This window comes from Vigna unguiculata, chromosome 7 (assembly GCF_037176805.1).
Source record: "Vigna unguiculata cultivar grain cowpea cultivar isolate G323 ecotype 2 chromosome 7, ASM3717680v1, whole genome shotgun sequence".
NCBI lineage: Eukaryota > Viridiplantae > Streptophyta > Magnoliopsida > Fabales > Fabaceae > Vigna > Vigna unguiculata.
The window spans coordinates 46686449-46703009 of NC_140798.1; the positions used below are offsets into that span (position 1 = coordinate 46686449).

The 16561-nt window shown below is 29.2% G+C and overlaps 1 protein-coding gene across 1 annotated transcript; it reads right to left on the bottom strand.

Moving 5' to 3' along the window:
• Positions 1-495: 495 nt before the first annotated feature.
• On the bottom strand, positions 496-4366 carry LOC114190254 (myb family transcription factor MOF1-like). The gene is made up of 6 exons (XM_028079065.2): positions 3604-4366; positions 3447-3523; positions 3282-3318; positions 2593-2749; positions 2119-2365; positions 496-965 (listed from the first exon to the last, which is right to left on the bottom strand). The coding sequence occupies exons 1-6, from the start codon at positions 3728-3730 to the stop codon at positions 669-671; spliced, it is 942 nt and encodes a 313-aa protein (XP_027934866.1). The 5' UTR covers positions 3731-4366; the 3' UTR covers positions 496-668.
• Between the last annotated feature and the right edge of the window lie 12195 nt (positions 4367-16561).

Here is a 16561-nt window from a genome sequence, read left to right on the forward strand (position 1 = left end):
TTAATCTTTACAGTTATTTTAAGTATACATTACAACATATAAAGACAATTGTATAACTCATTAGAATTAGAATCCAACCTTTGCAATGTTAAATTTTAGTAGCCAATAGTTGCAATACTTTAGTCCCAATTTTTCTTATACAGATACTCATGTTATGCACTGGTTATTCAACTAAAATCCCACCAAGTGGTGAAATTTTGTGAATCATGAGTTACATTATATATATATATATATATATATATATATATATATATATATATATATATATATATATATATATATATATATATATTAATAAAAATTTAAACAATTGTCATAATCAAAACTCTTCACATTTTCTTATGTTTTATACTCTATTTTCCAAAAAAAAAAAGAAAACTCATGAGAATTGATCTTTCTACAAATTTTCTGATATCAAAATTATAAAGGAAAAAGAAAGCATATTAATATTAGAATATAGTATGTTTGTGAGGTGACAGCATGTGTGGATTAATATAGAAAACTCAAGAAATGGATTGAAATAAATTAGCATGCAGATTGGAAAGGTACTGAGTGAGGATGGTAGAAAAAGAACAAAATTGTTAGTGAAGAGAATGAAAAAGAAAAAAAAAAAAAAAAGTAGAGTAGATTATGCCTATAATAGATTGATTTTACAATAGTGGAAGAAATCAATTGCCACATAGGGCTAAAGAAAGGTCCAAATTAATTGTTTCTTTGAGATTGGATGAAGAAGTAGTGCAGTCCTTGTAGTTGCTAAACCCTGCAGCAGGGTATGATGAGATTGTCTCACTGATCTCACTGCCTGAACATGAACCATTACTTCTCTGAGGTGAAGGATTTTGCAATGTAAGCGACAATGACAATTCATACGCTCCTACATCCTCAACTTCTGCCTCACCTGTCTCAGTCTTCACATCTACATTAATTCCTTTTCCACTCCTCTTTCCTTCATTTAATGTTGTCACCTATAAACACCACAACACACTGTCTCAGAAATCTCACTTCCTACAACAGAAGAAGAAACTTACTTTCATTTCATTCATTGAAAAAGTTTTAAATTTGAATCGACTGAAACCCTAAAAAACATTTTTTTATGGTTTGTATAATCAAACAAAAGTAGATACATTGATGTCTTTATCTTTGTTCTGATCCAGAGAGAGAGCAATTATAAGTTTTGGATTTTATGGAGAGGAAAGAAGTTGAGGTTAAGTCCTACTAGTGGGGTCTCTACCTTCAAAAGAAGTATCCGTATGGATGCAATAAAGGGCATAGATAAAATTTCCATTTGCAAAGTCAGAATTTCAATAATTTGGGAGGACCACTGAATGTGAAAAAACTCAGAATATAAATTAGAAGCCATGATGACCCTTTCGGCCACATTGCAGCCTATGATAAATTTTGGACAATCACAAGCACCCTCTCCTCTATTCCCACCACAATCTCAATTCGTACAAAAGGGGACCAAAAACAATCTAACCACTCCACAACCCGATTAAATGTTACATAAAGTAATGTGTGTACCTCTGTGTTCAACAACACTTCACGTTTTCTTATTTTTACCCACACTTCATTTCCAACACTAATTATAATAAACAACAAAATCAAAACTAAAATACAGCTTTTAACGTCGCAAAATATTTAATAATCACACCAGTTTCTGCAAAAAAGAGCGTCTGGTTTGAAGCTCAGAACAAAGGTATTAGTTTAATAATATATTTTTATAAAAGACAGAGAAAGAAAAGGCACAGGCAGCTGAGAAATTAACCAACGGTTTCCCATTTAACACACAACGTGATCCCAAAAGCTGTGCATATTTGACAGACCAAACGTAAGATCACACTGCACAAAAGTGGAGTGCTTCCACCTTTGGATTGGTCATCTCGGCATCCCAACAAGGAATAAAATTCAAGAACAAAACTTTCTTGCATTCCTTTAGGTTTCACAGCTATCTGTTAAAGTTTATCAGCATTTAATGCAGACTATAATTATGGAAGTAAAACTCCAATTAACCATGTATTATATATATATATATATATATGACAGTGCAACCCTAAAATAATATAAATTAAAAGCATATAACATAATAACACAGAAAAAGAAGAGATAAGAGAAATAAACCTGGAGAAAATCTGATTGTTGTTGGATAGGACATTGGAATGAAGTGAGGTTGGGAAAATGTGGTAACAGAGAGGAATGGGTTTGTGTCTGCCATGTTGAAGCCTTACAGAACTCCTTTATTCCCTTGTGCTCAGCCATGGGCTTCTGCAGATAATCATAAAAACAGTACGGATTTGGAACTGCATCACATAATCTTTGGCTGCATTGCAGACTCTCTGAGATGGAACTCCTCGTCTCGATTCTTGCTCTGAGTATAGAATCCAAACGAAAAGGAATTTTAAAAGAAGCAAAAAAGTAAAAGTTGCCTCAGAAAAGCAAAAGATCAGGGCAAGCGTAACACCACTCTCTCTTTTGCTTCTTTTTGCTTCTTTTGCTTCTCTCCCACACACACACACAAACACTTTTTTTTGACGTTTGAAAAGTCTGAAATTATTTCAGCTGAGAAAAGAGATGAATAAAGCTACATATGCTGACCTTTTTGGAGGGAGATTGCCGTGGCCGAAGAAGGAATCAGATTCTATTCCCATGGGTTTCGAACATGAGTACTCAACGCAAACATCATTCACTTCATCAACACACCCATCATCGTGCTCCTCAAAAGATTGGTTCCTATGTTGGGAGTGTGTCCTACCTGACAAATACACGTACCAAGTTACCAACACATTATCAAAAAAATCATAACATTTCTTTCATGTTAGCAATTAATGCCTTGTGCTTTCAACACATGCCAGCAACGAACCACCTTTGTTGTGTATGTATGAAGAATGCAGAAAATATATATATATATATATAAAGTCATGGATTTCATCAAAATGCCATTAGAGGAAGATTTAAAAGGACATTGACTCCTTCTTCTCCCTACACTGTTATGGTAAAGAAGAGATTAATAAATGTGCAACTCAGTTTCAAATTTCCCAACTTGTGTATAAGTGCGAGTTCATAGGTTATGTTTCTTAACTTCAAATATGTACCAAGAGAAGAAACAACAATCAGCATTCAATGCACAAAGCATGGTCTATAGTTCCCCACGTATTATGGCATGGATACGCGACAGAAATATATTGTTGAGGAACCATGATCGTCATAAGGAACAACAACTACTACATACAAAGATTAAGACTCTATCCTTGTTCATGTGCTTTGAAATAAAGAATGTTCGGTACCTTGTCTCCCCAAGTCGCCCCTCATGCTTCTGTACATCTGGTTTGTGCAAAGAGAGAAACCCAACATCAATAAATCAATAAACAACACCGAAAATGAAACATAACCATGCATCGCCAAAATTATTTTGACTGGTCAGAAAACCATGCTGTTCCAACGTTCCTAACCTGGAGATGACTCTTGACGTGTGAAATTGTGAGCCCTTTAACATCCATGAGCTGAAGAACGAGCTTAGGAGTAGCCTCTGAAAAGATAATCAAAAAAATTAGTAATTTGAAAAAACAAAAACATGAGAAATAAAAAATAAAAAAGAACTCCACTTACTTTGATGGCCTCCAAGGCTATCAATGGCGTGAACAAAGCAACGGTGCAGCTCGGGAGTCCACCTTAAACGAGGAACCTTTGACCTTATATATTGTCTCACAGCTCCTTCTCTTCCACAACTACCCATGTTGAGTTTGATCTTATGTAAAACCTTGGTCGAGTAAAAAAGAGGTTCACTTTCTTGTGTTTCTTCCTTGCCCACAACAAGAAGTGTAGTTTCTTTGGACCTCTCTCTCAGTGTTATATATCAGAGAGAGAGAGAGAAAAGAATGAGCTTTTTGCTCCCCACGCAAACAGAAAGCAGAGGGGGCAAAAGAGAGAGAGAGAGGAGGAATATCACGAGAGAAAATGAAAAGACGAAGAAGACATGTGTAAGAGCTCTGCAAATTCCTTAGGAGTCACACACACATACACTGATAATACCTGATATATACGGTGGTTGCTGTACCTTTAAGTTGCCAAGGAGCAATCAAATAAACTAAAAAATAAATAAAGGAAACAGAAACTACTACGAACTCAAAACTGAAATCCCCAAAAAGCAGAAAACTCAACACACTTTTTCTCAGATAAAAAATCACGAGGAGGCTTCTGATCTTGTTTGCACTGACCTTCCACGAAATGATTACACCTATGCAATTGCCAATATAATGGGTACTATCCACGGTGTTACAATTACTCAACTGCTTCTCTTTGACCTTTGCTTCTCTCTTTCTCTCTCTCTCACACCACTTTTTTCTCTCTCTACAAAGACTTACTCATTAGAATATGACCACTGCTACATACGCCAACGTCGTCATCATCACTGTGTAAGACCCCATGAAAATACTTTTCTTCTTTTTAGTTATTATTATTACTATTATACCTATTATACTATCCTTTCTGTGAATCAACATTGTGTGAATGCAAGATCATTATTGCACAACACAACTTCACAGATCTGCCCTTGTTCTATTCCTTCAAAGACCATTTTACCCTTTTTGTAGGCTCCACTCTCTTTCTAGCCCTAATCTAAACTTAGGTTACCTCTGTGCCAAGCAATAAACTGTCTGTAATGCCATTTGGACGTGCATGGGAAATAGTACACCAATATTATTATTATTATAACACTTTTTTTCATATTATTCTACTTTTTCACCCTCTTCTCTTCTGTCATGAAATTGTCAACTTCACCATTTATCCATTTTATTTCAAACTCTAAACAACTGCATGAGAACTCTTTACATATTTTTCTGAGGTGAATATAAGCATGTTATGGTTTTGTTAACTGTTGTTTTGACATGGAAAATAAAATATGTCTGTTTTTCCACATCAAAGCATGTTTTTTTAAGGCTCCACGTGGTTGGGAGGAAGAAGAGTCAGAGGAAATAAAAATAAAAATAAAAATTGAAAATGTGTTTTTAATTAGTTAAAAATATAGAAAATTATATGAAGAATATCTGAACACCTAAATTTGAAGAAGGACTTATGAATTATTGACTAGACATTTCGGTTAAGGTCCTAGGGAATATCTTTCATGTCAAGAAAAAATAAGAGAGAAAAAAACGAAGTCAAAGAAAGACACATTAAGATTTATATGAAGCGATTAAGGTGAGTGGAACAAATGAGAAAGATAACATAAAACAAATAATTACAAAAAAAGGCAAAGCAGCACAGTGATGAGATGCGTACGAAATTTGGCATCCCAAGTAGACACCAAAATAAATCAGATGGTGGCACCTCGAAATCACCCCATCGTAAATCAACGGCTGGGATCGTTGGAAGGATCTTTACGTCAACGTGATGAATTCCGTATGTGGAATTTCAACTCTGAACTATTGTCAATCTACACAGCTGGGATGTGTCATCAAAATCAATCAATCAACTCTCTTTACTATATATTCTCAATATTTATATTCTATCATTTGCAATAATATTATAATAATTAATTTACAACTGTTATTATCAAAACTTATAAAACTTATTAAATTTTACAATATTCAAACAATTTATTTCATGTTTACTCTATTTTTCAAGAAAGAGAACTCTCTGGAAAGAAACCTGAGTGAAATAATCATTTTTTTTTTGTTCAACTAGTTATTGAACATGATGGATGTTTATAAAATATTTTGGAATGTCAAAGTAGATGCATACTTATTTGAGTAGTGTCAAATATATATTAAAATTAAAATATATATTTATATACTAGATATATAAACAAAAATTGAGGTCAAGATCTCTCGATAAACCTTCTAAATTTCACCACTGAAAATTAATATTACAATGTTATACTGAATTTATGTTTATTTAGAATAAAAATTATACATTTTAGAGAAATAATTAACTTTTTAATTACAAATTGGTTCATTTTTTAAACACCAGACTCGTTTAATTATATATGTTAAAAAATAGTCAATCATCCTTATTACTGATCAATCAATATCATTATGCAAATTTTATTAATTTATTATTATAAATTTTAATACATTTTATCAACGCATTAATAAATTAATTTTTTCTTTTACGGTTTTTACCGGAAAGACATCTACGAGATGTTTTTTTGGATTTTTTTTTCGTTTTTCTTTTTTTTTCTTTTTTTATATGGTTTGGGAAATTCTATTATCTTTTTCTATTTTATTTGTTATTGTTCATAAAAAAATAAATTATATATAATAACATTGATAAAAATAAGAGTATATTAAATTATATTTATAACTCCTCTCATTATAAACAAATATTTACTTTTATAAAAGTTTTACTAAAATAATGACTATATATCTTATATTTTTAAAACATATTCTATTACCTAATTGAATTAAAAATTAATATCAAAAACTTAAAATTCATGTTTAATTTGGTAAACACTAAATTAAGATAATATATAGGCACAAGAAATAAGATAATAAATTGATTAATCTTTTACTAAATTAATAACAAAAATTGCCATCTTTAATTATTTTTATTAAAATTATTTCAACAAATTATTTTAAAATGATATTTATTAAGATGTGTGAAACAAACCTTAACCAACCATTCTTATGAAAAATAACAAATTAAGCTTAATAAATTCAATTCCATGATTATTGTGTTAAAGTTGTCTAAATATATAAAATTAAAACATCACTGACTAAATAAATAAATGTTTGAATATTTGAACTATATATAATTCGAATTAAAAGCTCGTGAAATAGTTATGTTTTATATCATCGGATAAGACTCATAGTTTTTAAATTTTATAATTATGAAAAATAAAAAAATATATATGAATGATTTTTGAGATATTTAGAATATATATATATATATATATATATATATATATATATATATATATAACTATTTTACAAACATATAAACGTGAACTATAAAAAAAATGTATTAAACTCAATAAGTTTGGACTCCTTTTACGTTTTCTTTTTTCACACCTCACCTTTGAATAAAAAATATAATAAAGCATACAAATAATTATAATTTTAAGTAAAATTCAATTAATCTTCAGAATCAAGGTCAAAATAAGTAATAATATTTGGATCGTACTGAAATTTAGTTAAATATTGAATTGGATTAATATAACTTGACCCCTCCTTAGGTCTCGTGAGGTCATTGTATGGTAGGTCCCTATTAGTTGGTCTGAAAAAACAAAATTCCATTTTATACATGTTTTTGTATTTTAGTGAGTGTTTGTTAGTTATATATTCATAAATTTTTTAACTATTATAACATGTTTCATTGAAATAAATAGTTCAAGTTCAAAAACTAAGAATGTCATGGGAATGTTTGCCAGTTAATAATAAATAAAAGTAACTAAATAATAAATGTCATATTTTTTATTATTTTGTTATCGGCCGATAATATGTCTTATAATATATTTCAATAATCTTTTGATAATAAATATTTTAAGTAGATAGATTATACATACACATTAAAAAACATATACACATGACACCTCTATTTAAACATATCAAAACATTTGTTCTAATTTATTTCAAACTCCTCAAATCAAGATTTTAATGCAAATTTGGTAACTTTCAAACCATAATATATTTAGAAAGTAAAATAACCTATCAACTCAAAATCAATAACTTACTTGATATCTTACTAAAAGAAAATTATTAAATAATGATTAATTTAGAGAACAAAAATAAATAATCACTGCATTAATTATATTATGTATCATTTTATAAACTATAAATAAAAATGAGTACTATCATACATAATCTGTAATATTAATAAAAATATTATGATTGATTTGTAAGTTAAAAATTTAAATTGATCTTTAATATTAATTATACAAATTTTAACTATTTAATATTATTAAATTTTAAATTAATGTTTAACTAATTAGAGGTTGATGAAAATGATGTTATCATCATGACACAAATTAAACAAATTAATGATTTGGAGAAGTCACTGAAGGTTGTTGAGAAGAGGTTGCAATAATTAGTATTAGGGTTCACGTTATTGTGTGTAATATTTTAAAGTCCAATATGGAAAATTGAATAAAGAGCGCAATTGCGATCCAATGATGAAATGACAAGTATTAGCTGTTTCCTCTACAAATCCGACGAACTTAAGAAAGACGAATATGAAGAAATTTTCTTAATTGCAAAATTTCCTCTAAATTGAAAAATTAACTTTAATTACCACACCTACACAATATACGTAAGACACCCTATTACAAACCGTGTTACATGTACAATGTTCCGTTAATGATTTAAACGACGTTACAGAAAATGACCAAATAAAACACAAATTGCGAAAATGATAACCATTTTAAACATTCGATAAAAATGAGGACTATCTTAAACATTTTGTCAAAATGAAGATCATCTGTAATAAACACTACGAAAATGAAAACTAAAAAAGTATTTAAGTTTATGAGAAAATGTGTTAAAAAAATTATATTATTTAAAAATAAGATAAATTTAGAATGAATGAATTGATTGTAAGATTTAGAATTTTTTAAAAAAAAGAAAAAGTTGGAGGGAGAATTTGAAGAAGTAAAGGATTTGAATGTGATATTTAATTGGGGCAGAGAGGGAGCAGGTGAGCATAATAAGAGAGGAAAGGAAAGAAACAAAATGGCATTCTCAGCTAATCAGAAGGAATTGTTCTAAAAGATGGCAGAAAGTGCAGATTGAGAGAGAGAGAGAATTAAGAAACTCTCTCTGACTCTGTCAGAACTCTTATAATGATGGAAATGGCAGAAGCTAAAGGAAGAGAATGCTGCAAATTCCTGCGAAAATGGAATGATGGGTTATGGAACACTCCAAACACCATTTAATTTCTTCTTACTCTCTCTCTCTCTCTTTCCCTCTCACTGTCCAAGATAAGATAACACTCTTCTTTTCTTCTCTATTTTGCTTCCATTTCACCAACCAAACAAATTTAATTTATCAAATTACAGGGATCGATCGCAAATAAATTTCATTAATTACGAGGATTCATTTGAAAATATGTGGAGTGTGGAGTGGAAAACAACAGGGCCTCAAGGGGGTGGCCTCGAGGCCGCCGGTAACCTTTGGCGTGAGCAGGCAAACGGTAATGTGCCTCGGCACATGTGCCAACTCTATTCCCTTTCTTTCTTCATATAATCCAAATTTTAATAAATACTATATTACAACCACACGTACAACCAAAATTAAATATTATTTTCATTAATCATCACTATCGATAATAGCACAAATGAAAATATTAAAAAAAATATTAATTCTTAGACATGTAATTTTCATTCAAACAAGTGTGAGGCCTAGTGTTTATCTTTCTCCTCCTCTAGTTACTTTCTATTATTTTATTTATTTTTACTTCAAACTTATAAAAAAATCACCTTCTCTCTTATTTATTCTCCTCTTGATAGAAGATTAGAAAACTATAACATAGTTACAGAAATCTTAGTTTATAGTTATAATATATCATTGCAATTTCAAATTAATGAAGAAGTATTCTATTCGGGTTACAATTTACATGTGTCTAATGGGAAAATTGATAAAAAGAAATTGGAACTATAAGTAATATATTTAAACCGAGTATAATTTTAATGCGATGATATTAGTGTTTATTCTTTACGGATTACAAGGTAAAATAAATGATTTTTTCTTACATTATCACTTTTATCTTACATGTCTGTATGAAATAATTACGTTCTTATTAATCTAAAACAACACAAACTCATAAAAGAAAAGTGTGGTGAATTTGAGAATAAAATTTAGGTAATAAAACTACTTTTCTCCTCCGTCACTAGTTATATCATTTATTACAATATCTACTATTTTTTAAATTATGAATATTGATGTAATGAAAGTGTAACAGAATTAGATAGATTTTATTTTAATAAATTGTAACATTTTTCAAATAAAATCGTATTGATGAGATAAAGATATAGGCCTTGTAAAACTTCTTCAATAAAATATACTAACATAACATAAAATAACATCTGAGTTATTATAAGAATAAAAAATTACTATTTTCTGAAAAATATATATTCTTAACAACAATCAAATAAAATACTGATTTGAAAATATTTTTAAGACATTTGGATTGAACCAAAAGTATAAAAAAAGAAGAGAGAAGCAATGTAACAGAATAAAATCCACATTAGCTATTTAAAACATCATGTGGTGATTCCTTCCTAATAATTATAATAAAGTGTAAATGAGACCTTTTTGTTAGCACTAAAAATTTAATATGTAAAAAGAAAAATATTTAAAATTATACGATTAGAATAATTATTATCATTCAAAACTATATATGTACACACCATTGTGACTGTAATTATTGATACTCGTGGAAGAATGTGAGCTTAACAAAATGAGGTGAAATGGATAGTTAATAGGTTTAAGTTTTTTTACTTTTCTCGTCAGAAAGTAAGAAAAAAGGTATCAGTAGTAAGATAAAATTGGTGACTCAAATATAAACACAATCTCTATTATTTTTCTAAATTCTTCAAGACCCTGTCACCATTTCTTTTTGTTTCTCTGTGGAAATTGACTTGTAAGCTAGTAAAAAAAGGTTCGAAGTTTTTTTTTTTTTTATGTGGGAGAAATATTAAGGTTTAAGTTCTATTTTTTGAGTGTTGTATAATTAGGATTTTCAATTATTATTGTTCTGTGTGGGGGAAGTTTTGAGTTTTAAGTTCTATTTTTTTAGTGTTCTATAATTAGGATTTACGCCACTGAAGTGATTTAGAATTTTCTTTGATGTTCCCCACTCATCTTCCTTTTCAGATTGAAGTTTCTTTGTAATTCAAGAAAACTAAGTAAAAGAATTTAATATTGTTCTAAATTTCAATTTAAATTATTATTGATTAATGTCGAGTAAAGTTGTGAGATAATTAATGTTATCATTTACACCCAATATATACAAGTGGTTAATTTATTTGACGTTGAAACTCCTCTCATGGTCATGGCATGAGTCACTCATCAAATGTGAACTTGGGTTGAGGTTTAAATTTGTTAGTTATTTGTAAATTATAAATTTATAAATTAAACACGAATAACTATTAAATGGATCATATGTGTCCGTAATTTTATAATTGAAAGAAAAAAAAAGTAGATGAAAATCCATCATTTGAAATTGGTTTGACCTGGTTTTTAAATAATAATTTCAACTTATATATTATTGGGTTAAGTATGTTTTTAGTCCCTGAACTCTGCTCCAAAATTGGAATTCGTTCTTGGTCAAAACTTTGATAAATTTCGGTCCCTAAACTTTAAAAATGAATGAATATAGTCCTTTTAACCCAATTTTGTTAACTTTTTTTTAGGTTTCGAACGCATTTCTCAGTAAATATTAGGGTTGTTTACGCCGTTTGACACATTCTCGGCTCAATATTTACTGAAAAATGTATTCGAAACCTAAAAAAAGGTTAACAAAATTGGATTAAAAGGACTATATTCATTCATTTTTAAAGTTTAGGGACCAAAATTTATCAAAGTTTCGACCAGGGACGAATTCCAATTTTGAATCAAAGTTCAGGGACTAAAAACATACTTAACCCTATATTATTATTCGTGATAATTGTCATAAAGATTAGAATCTAAAGAGTCAAGGTTTTAATTACACTAAATATACGAAGAGTCTAATAATCCGGTTGATACCTTATTATAGTCTTTGTTTTTAAGTAACTTGTTGGTATTTCAATTTTTCTTGTTATTTTTGATGACAATGTTATGGTTTTTGCAATTTATAAAATAATTAAAGATGTTTTATGACTTAAATGTATAAAATTAACTTATAAAATAATTTATAGGTACTTGTAAATTGATTAAGCTATAATAGTCAATAATTATTTCATTTTTCTTGTGTTAAGGTATAATATTTTAAATTGGTTATAGGCTTACGAAGTTATATAAAATTTAATAACTTTAAAATCGTTTAAATACTGCGTTTTTGTTAAGAATTTGAGTGTGAATCTAAATTTCATGTTGGATAGGAATGAAAAAAATATAACTTTGTATGAAGGTGAGGTTTCATAAATTTATTGACTTAAGGTTTTGAGTAAATGTGGTGTCAATTTCTTAAATGTGAGTTGAACTTATGTTTTATTAGTATTGAATCTCCAACCTAACAAATGATATTTGAATTAATGACTAAAAATCAGCTCAGATGAGTGCAAGAATGACAATACAGGAAAGGATATTACTCGTTCTTATTCCATACTTATCTTCATTAAATTTTTAATTATCTTTTGTCACGTTAAGTTCCAAAATTTTGATATCATGAATAGTTTTTCATTGGCTATCTTATTTTATTTGGTTTGGTAAACCCACACGCACAAAAAAATAATTTTATACGCGTACGTAAATCATTAAAGTAATTATAAGGTATAGAAGAGTGGCGAAGAGTCCCCGAAGGAGCAATTATAAAGTTTGTTTGGATTTGGATTTGGATGGTAGAAAATTTCAAACTGCGTGGTGTCTAGAATTTTGCACCTAATCACTTTCTTTTAACCCACTCATCAACCCAATTGCTGCCACTGAAACAGCACAAGTCAATGAAGTTTTTAAGCACAGAAAAAGCGAAGTCACGCACGTGTTGTTGTTCCACAATGCACAACCTGCTACACCCCAAATTCGGTTTGACATTCTTTGCCATGAAAACCAAATTGTCAATAAAGGATCGTGAATCCATCCATAACATAACACATAACACACAACAAACACAATTCCTTCCTTCATTCAAGGAAACCTAACAAACCTTAACACTCTTTTTTCGTCTCAAACCAACACTTAAATCAAGGCACCACGGTACTATATAAAACATTGTTTGACAATTAATTGTGGTTCTAGACCCTTTCTGCCAAAACACAAATTGTTTTTACCCCATGCTTTTCTTTGCCCACTTGTTTTGACAAAGTGTTTCATAAAGAAATATATAAGGGACCATTACACACAATTACATGCGACAAAACACTTCTATTTTGAACTCCATTATTGAAGAGTAAATTAGACGTTTCTCTCATTTCACTATACTGTCCACACTTTTCTGCAATACTTCCCCTACCTAGTCAAACATTACTTCCCAAAAACATTACATGCTGTAAATATATTTTCATGCCAAAAATTAGTACATGACTTTTATTTTTTTCACTTTCATCTTTATTTATTGATGTGGTTTACCGTTGATTAATGTAATATTAAAAAAAAAATCAATGATTACTAAGTCACGTCACAAAGTGAATGACCGAAGTCAAAAAATAAAAATTATAGTATAATTTTCATGATAAAAATTATGTGTTACACATTATTAATATCATTATTTACTAATGTCACCATAACATTTTGTAGTTTAAATCACACTAAATTAGACAACGGCTAAATAAATCTGGTCTGAACATATAATAAACAATATTTTATAAATGTTGTATAAATATCATGAAAGTCCATGATTATATAATTGTTGTTTTAAATTATGTGGGCAAAAACAGTAAAAAAAATGTGGTCTAGTGAGATCTAAAATCAACATGAAAAAATTGTTATCTATTGTGAGAGTTTTAAGCAACAATTTTACAAGTATGATAATACTAAAAATTATTGTCTACTATCTATAGTTACACTCACCTATATCACACCTAAAAAAATTGTAATCTAATTTTTAGATTACGATTTTTTGATCATTAATAATTTTATGTTGTTATTTAAAGTAACTTTTGTTGTACGTCAATACTTTTTGCAATTTTAAGGTGGTCTTTTCCTACAAGTTTTTTTCTTTTATTGACAGATATTATTCTGAATGTTTTATCTTTTTGTTGTTACGGTTTAAAAAATTCAATTTTACATTTAAAAAAGGAAGAAGCTTGAGTCCTCAAATATATACATTATAAATGAGATATTGTATGGTAAACAAAATTATTCATTAGTTATTAAAATTTTGTATTATGGAAGGGACCCACAATTCGAATAATTAATACTGGATGAGGATCCAAGAGGAAAGTGACTGAACTTTATTTCCTCTATAGTGCTGCTACATAGAATCAAAATAGGAGCTTGCTGCAAATTTTAGTCTGATAATTAATTAAGGATTAAGATAGCTATATTCATACCCAACGTTTCTGTGTCTTAAATAATATTCTCTTCGAAGAAATATATTTATACAAAATGAAAAAATAAAAACTTATCATAGTTCGAGAATTAAAAGAAACAAACATTATTAAAAAAGGTTAACATTAACACAGAGGCAGCAATATCGAAAATTGTTGGTCATTTAGACACACAATAGGCGTCAGCATGACTTAAGAACACAGGAAAAGGTAGAGTGTAGCATGATGGTGATTTGATGCAGACTAAATAAATGAACAGTTTTTCATTTTTAATACGAAAAGTAAATGAATAAAATATAAAGATTAGAAGACACTTACCAAAATAAATGCATGACACGAAGCGCATATGATTAGGTTATCATGAATTATATATATTACAAGTTTGTACAGTGAATTACGTGCATATTATAAACTTTGAAAACAAAAGAAAACCTAATTCTGTATCTTGAAGGATTAAACAAAAACAAAAATCTCCATTAGTCATCATATATTCCCTGGATAGAGCAAGAATGTGTATTTTCTATTACTTTATTTTACCCAATAAAGTGTTTCCATTGACTTATTTCTCTCTGTCTCATTCTCTTCATTATCGTCTTATTAATAATAATAATTAATGAAGAATATAGATTATATTGGTCCTAAACTGCATGCTATAGCTAATATTTTTGACTTGCTAATTACAATTATTGCATGCAATTGTCACCTGTCACTTTGGTATGTGCCTTCACATTGTAAGGAATAATCTTAAAATCACATTATATATATACACACTCCTTCCTTTTACGTCAAATCACACTTACTATATCTACTATATAACCTTTTTTTTTTTAAATGCTCACTGCATTATTAATTCTACCAAATACCAAAGTCAAAAATAAAAAATAAAAAAATACCATCCAACGTACCCATAATTGAATCAAGTGTTGCATATGTGTATGTCACACTCATGCATGCATCGCATCTTATAAGCTTCACCATTTTGCTTCTTTAATTTCATTTCGTTTTTTTTTTTTTGAAAAATTCTCAATTTTATTACTAAGTAGCTACCAAAAAGGGAAAGACATTAAACATGTATAAAAATAAAATAAAAAAAATATTCTGACTTTTTGGATTAATGAGGGTGTGCACAAGATGTCAAAGTGTGGATGGGAGAAGGTGTTTTTGCTTAAAAGGCACACGACAATGAATTGATTAAATTCAAAGTTTTGTTTTTAACCTAATCCAAATTCAATGCCTTGAGAATGTAAAGTCAAGGTGGTAGGTACCTTTTGTTCAATCATTATTCATTCCCTTGACACGAGAGCATCAATTTTAAAACTCCTTATTTTCTATTCACTTTTATTCACCTTTACGTTCCATATATTCAGCAGCGTACCCAACACACGAGGCCATGAGAAAATTTATTTAATAAATGATAAATAATAAGGAATAGTGCCTTTTGTGCTTGAGAAAATTTCAAATGTACTAAATGTCAATGAAAATTCAAATTACTTTTTATCTCTTTATAATTTTGTTAGGAATAAGTATGAGTTGAAGTTCAACGTTGAATAAAAATGATGATAAAAAGCTAAGTATCATGTAAGAATAAGACTCATAAACACACCGTCTTAATGATTTAGGGTAAAGTGGATGTCAATCTCTTGAGTGTGGGTTGGACTAAAGTCTCATTGTATTGTTCCTTCAAAGTAATTCTCTCTCAGAAGGTTTTAAGCCTAACTCAACCCTACAAAACCAGCTTGTAAGGTGAGGTTTGCACCTCACTTATGTATTATAAAATTGCCTTATCTCTAGTCGATGTGAGACTTTCAACACAACCCCTCACGCCGAGGTATATCCATCTTGCGAGTGGGACAAGAGATTAGTAGGTGATCCGTTAGCGGCCTGATAACGGGTGGAACAGAATGTCCAAGAAAGTTCACTAGGATAGACTCTAACCTTGGCTCTAATACCATGTTAGAAGTGGATTTTAAGCCTAACTAAACCCTACAAAACAATATGTCTCGTAAGTTTTCTCGGTGATAAAGATAAAAAAATGATAAAAATTGAAGGCGTTGATTAAATTGGACAACCAATTACCTAATTTAGTTTTATTTATAATCGGGTCTAATTCAAACTAACATACTCTTATATGAATTAAGTGATGAGTTTAGTATGAATGATCCAAGATCCATTCTATAATATTTGTGTGTTATAGACAAATTGTATTATGTTTATTTTAGGTTAAAATACCTTTTTGGTCCCAATTTTCGTCAAATTTTTTCAAATAAGTCATAATTTTGATTTTGTGTTCAAATAGGTCCTAATTTTCGTCAATTTTGTTCAATTAGGTCCTTTTTTGCTAACTAACACCGTTTAAATCATTAACGGTCATGAACAGTGACTGCCACATGTCACTTCGTGGTTTTTTTTTTAATTTTTTTTTAATTTTTTTTAATTTTTTTTAATTTT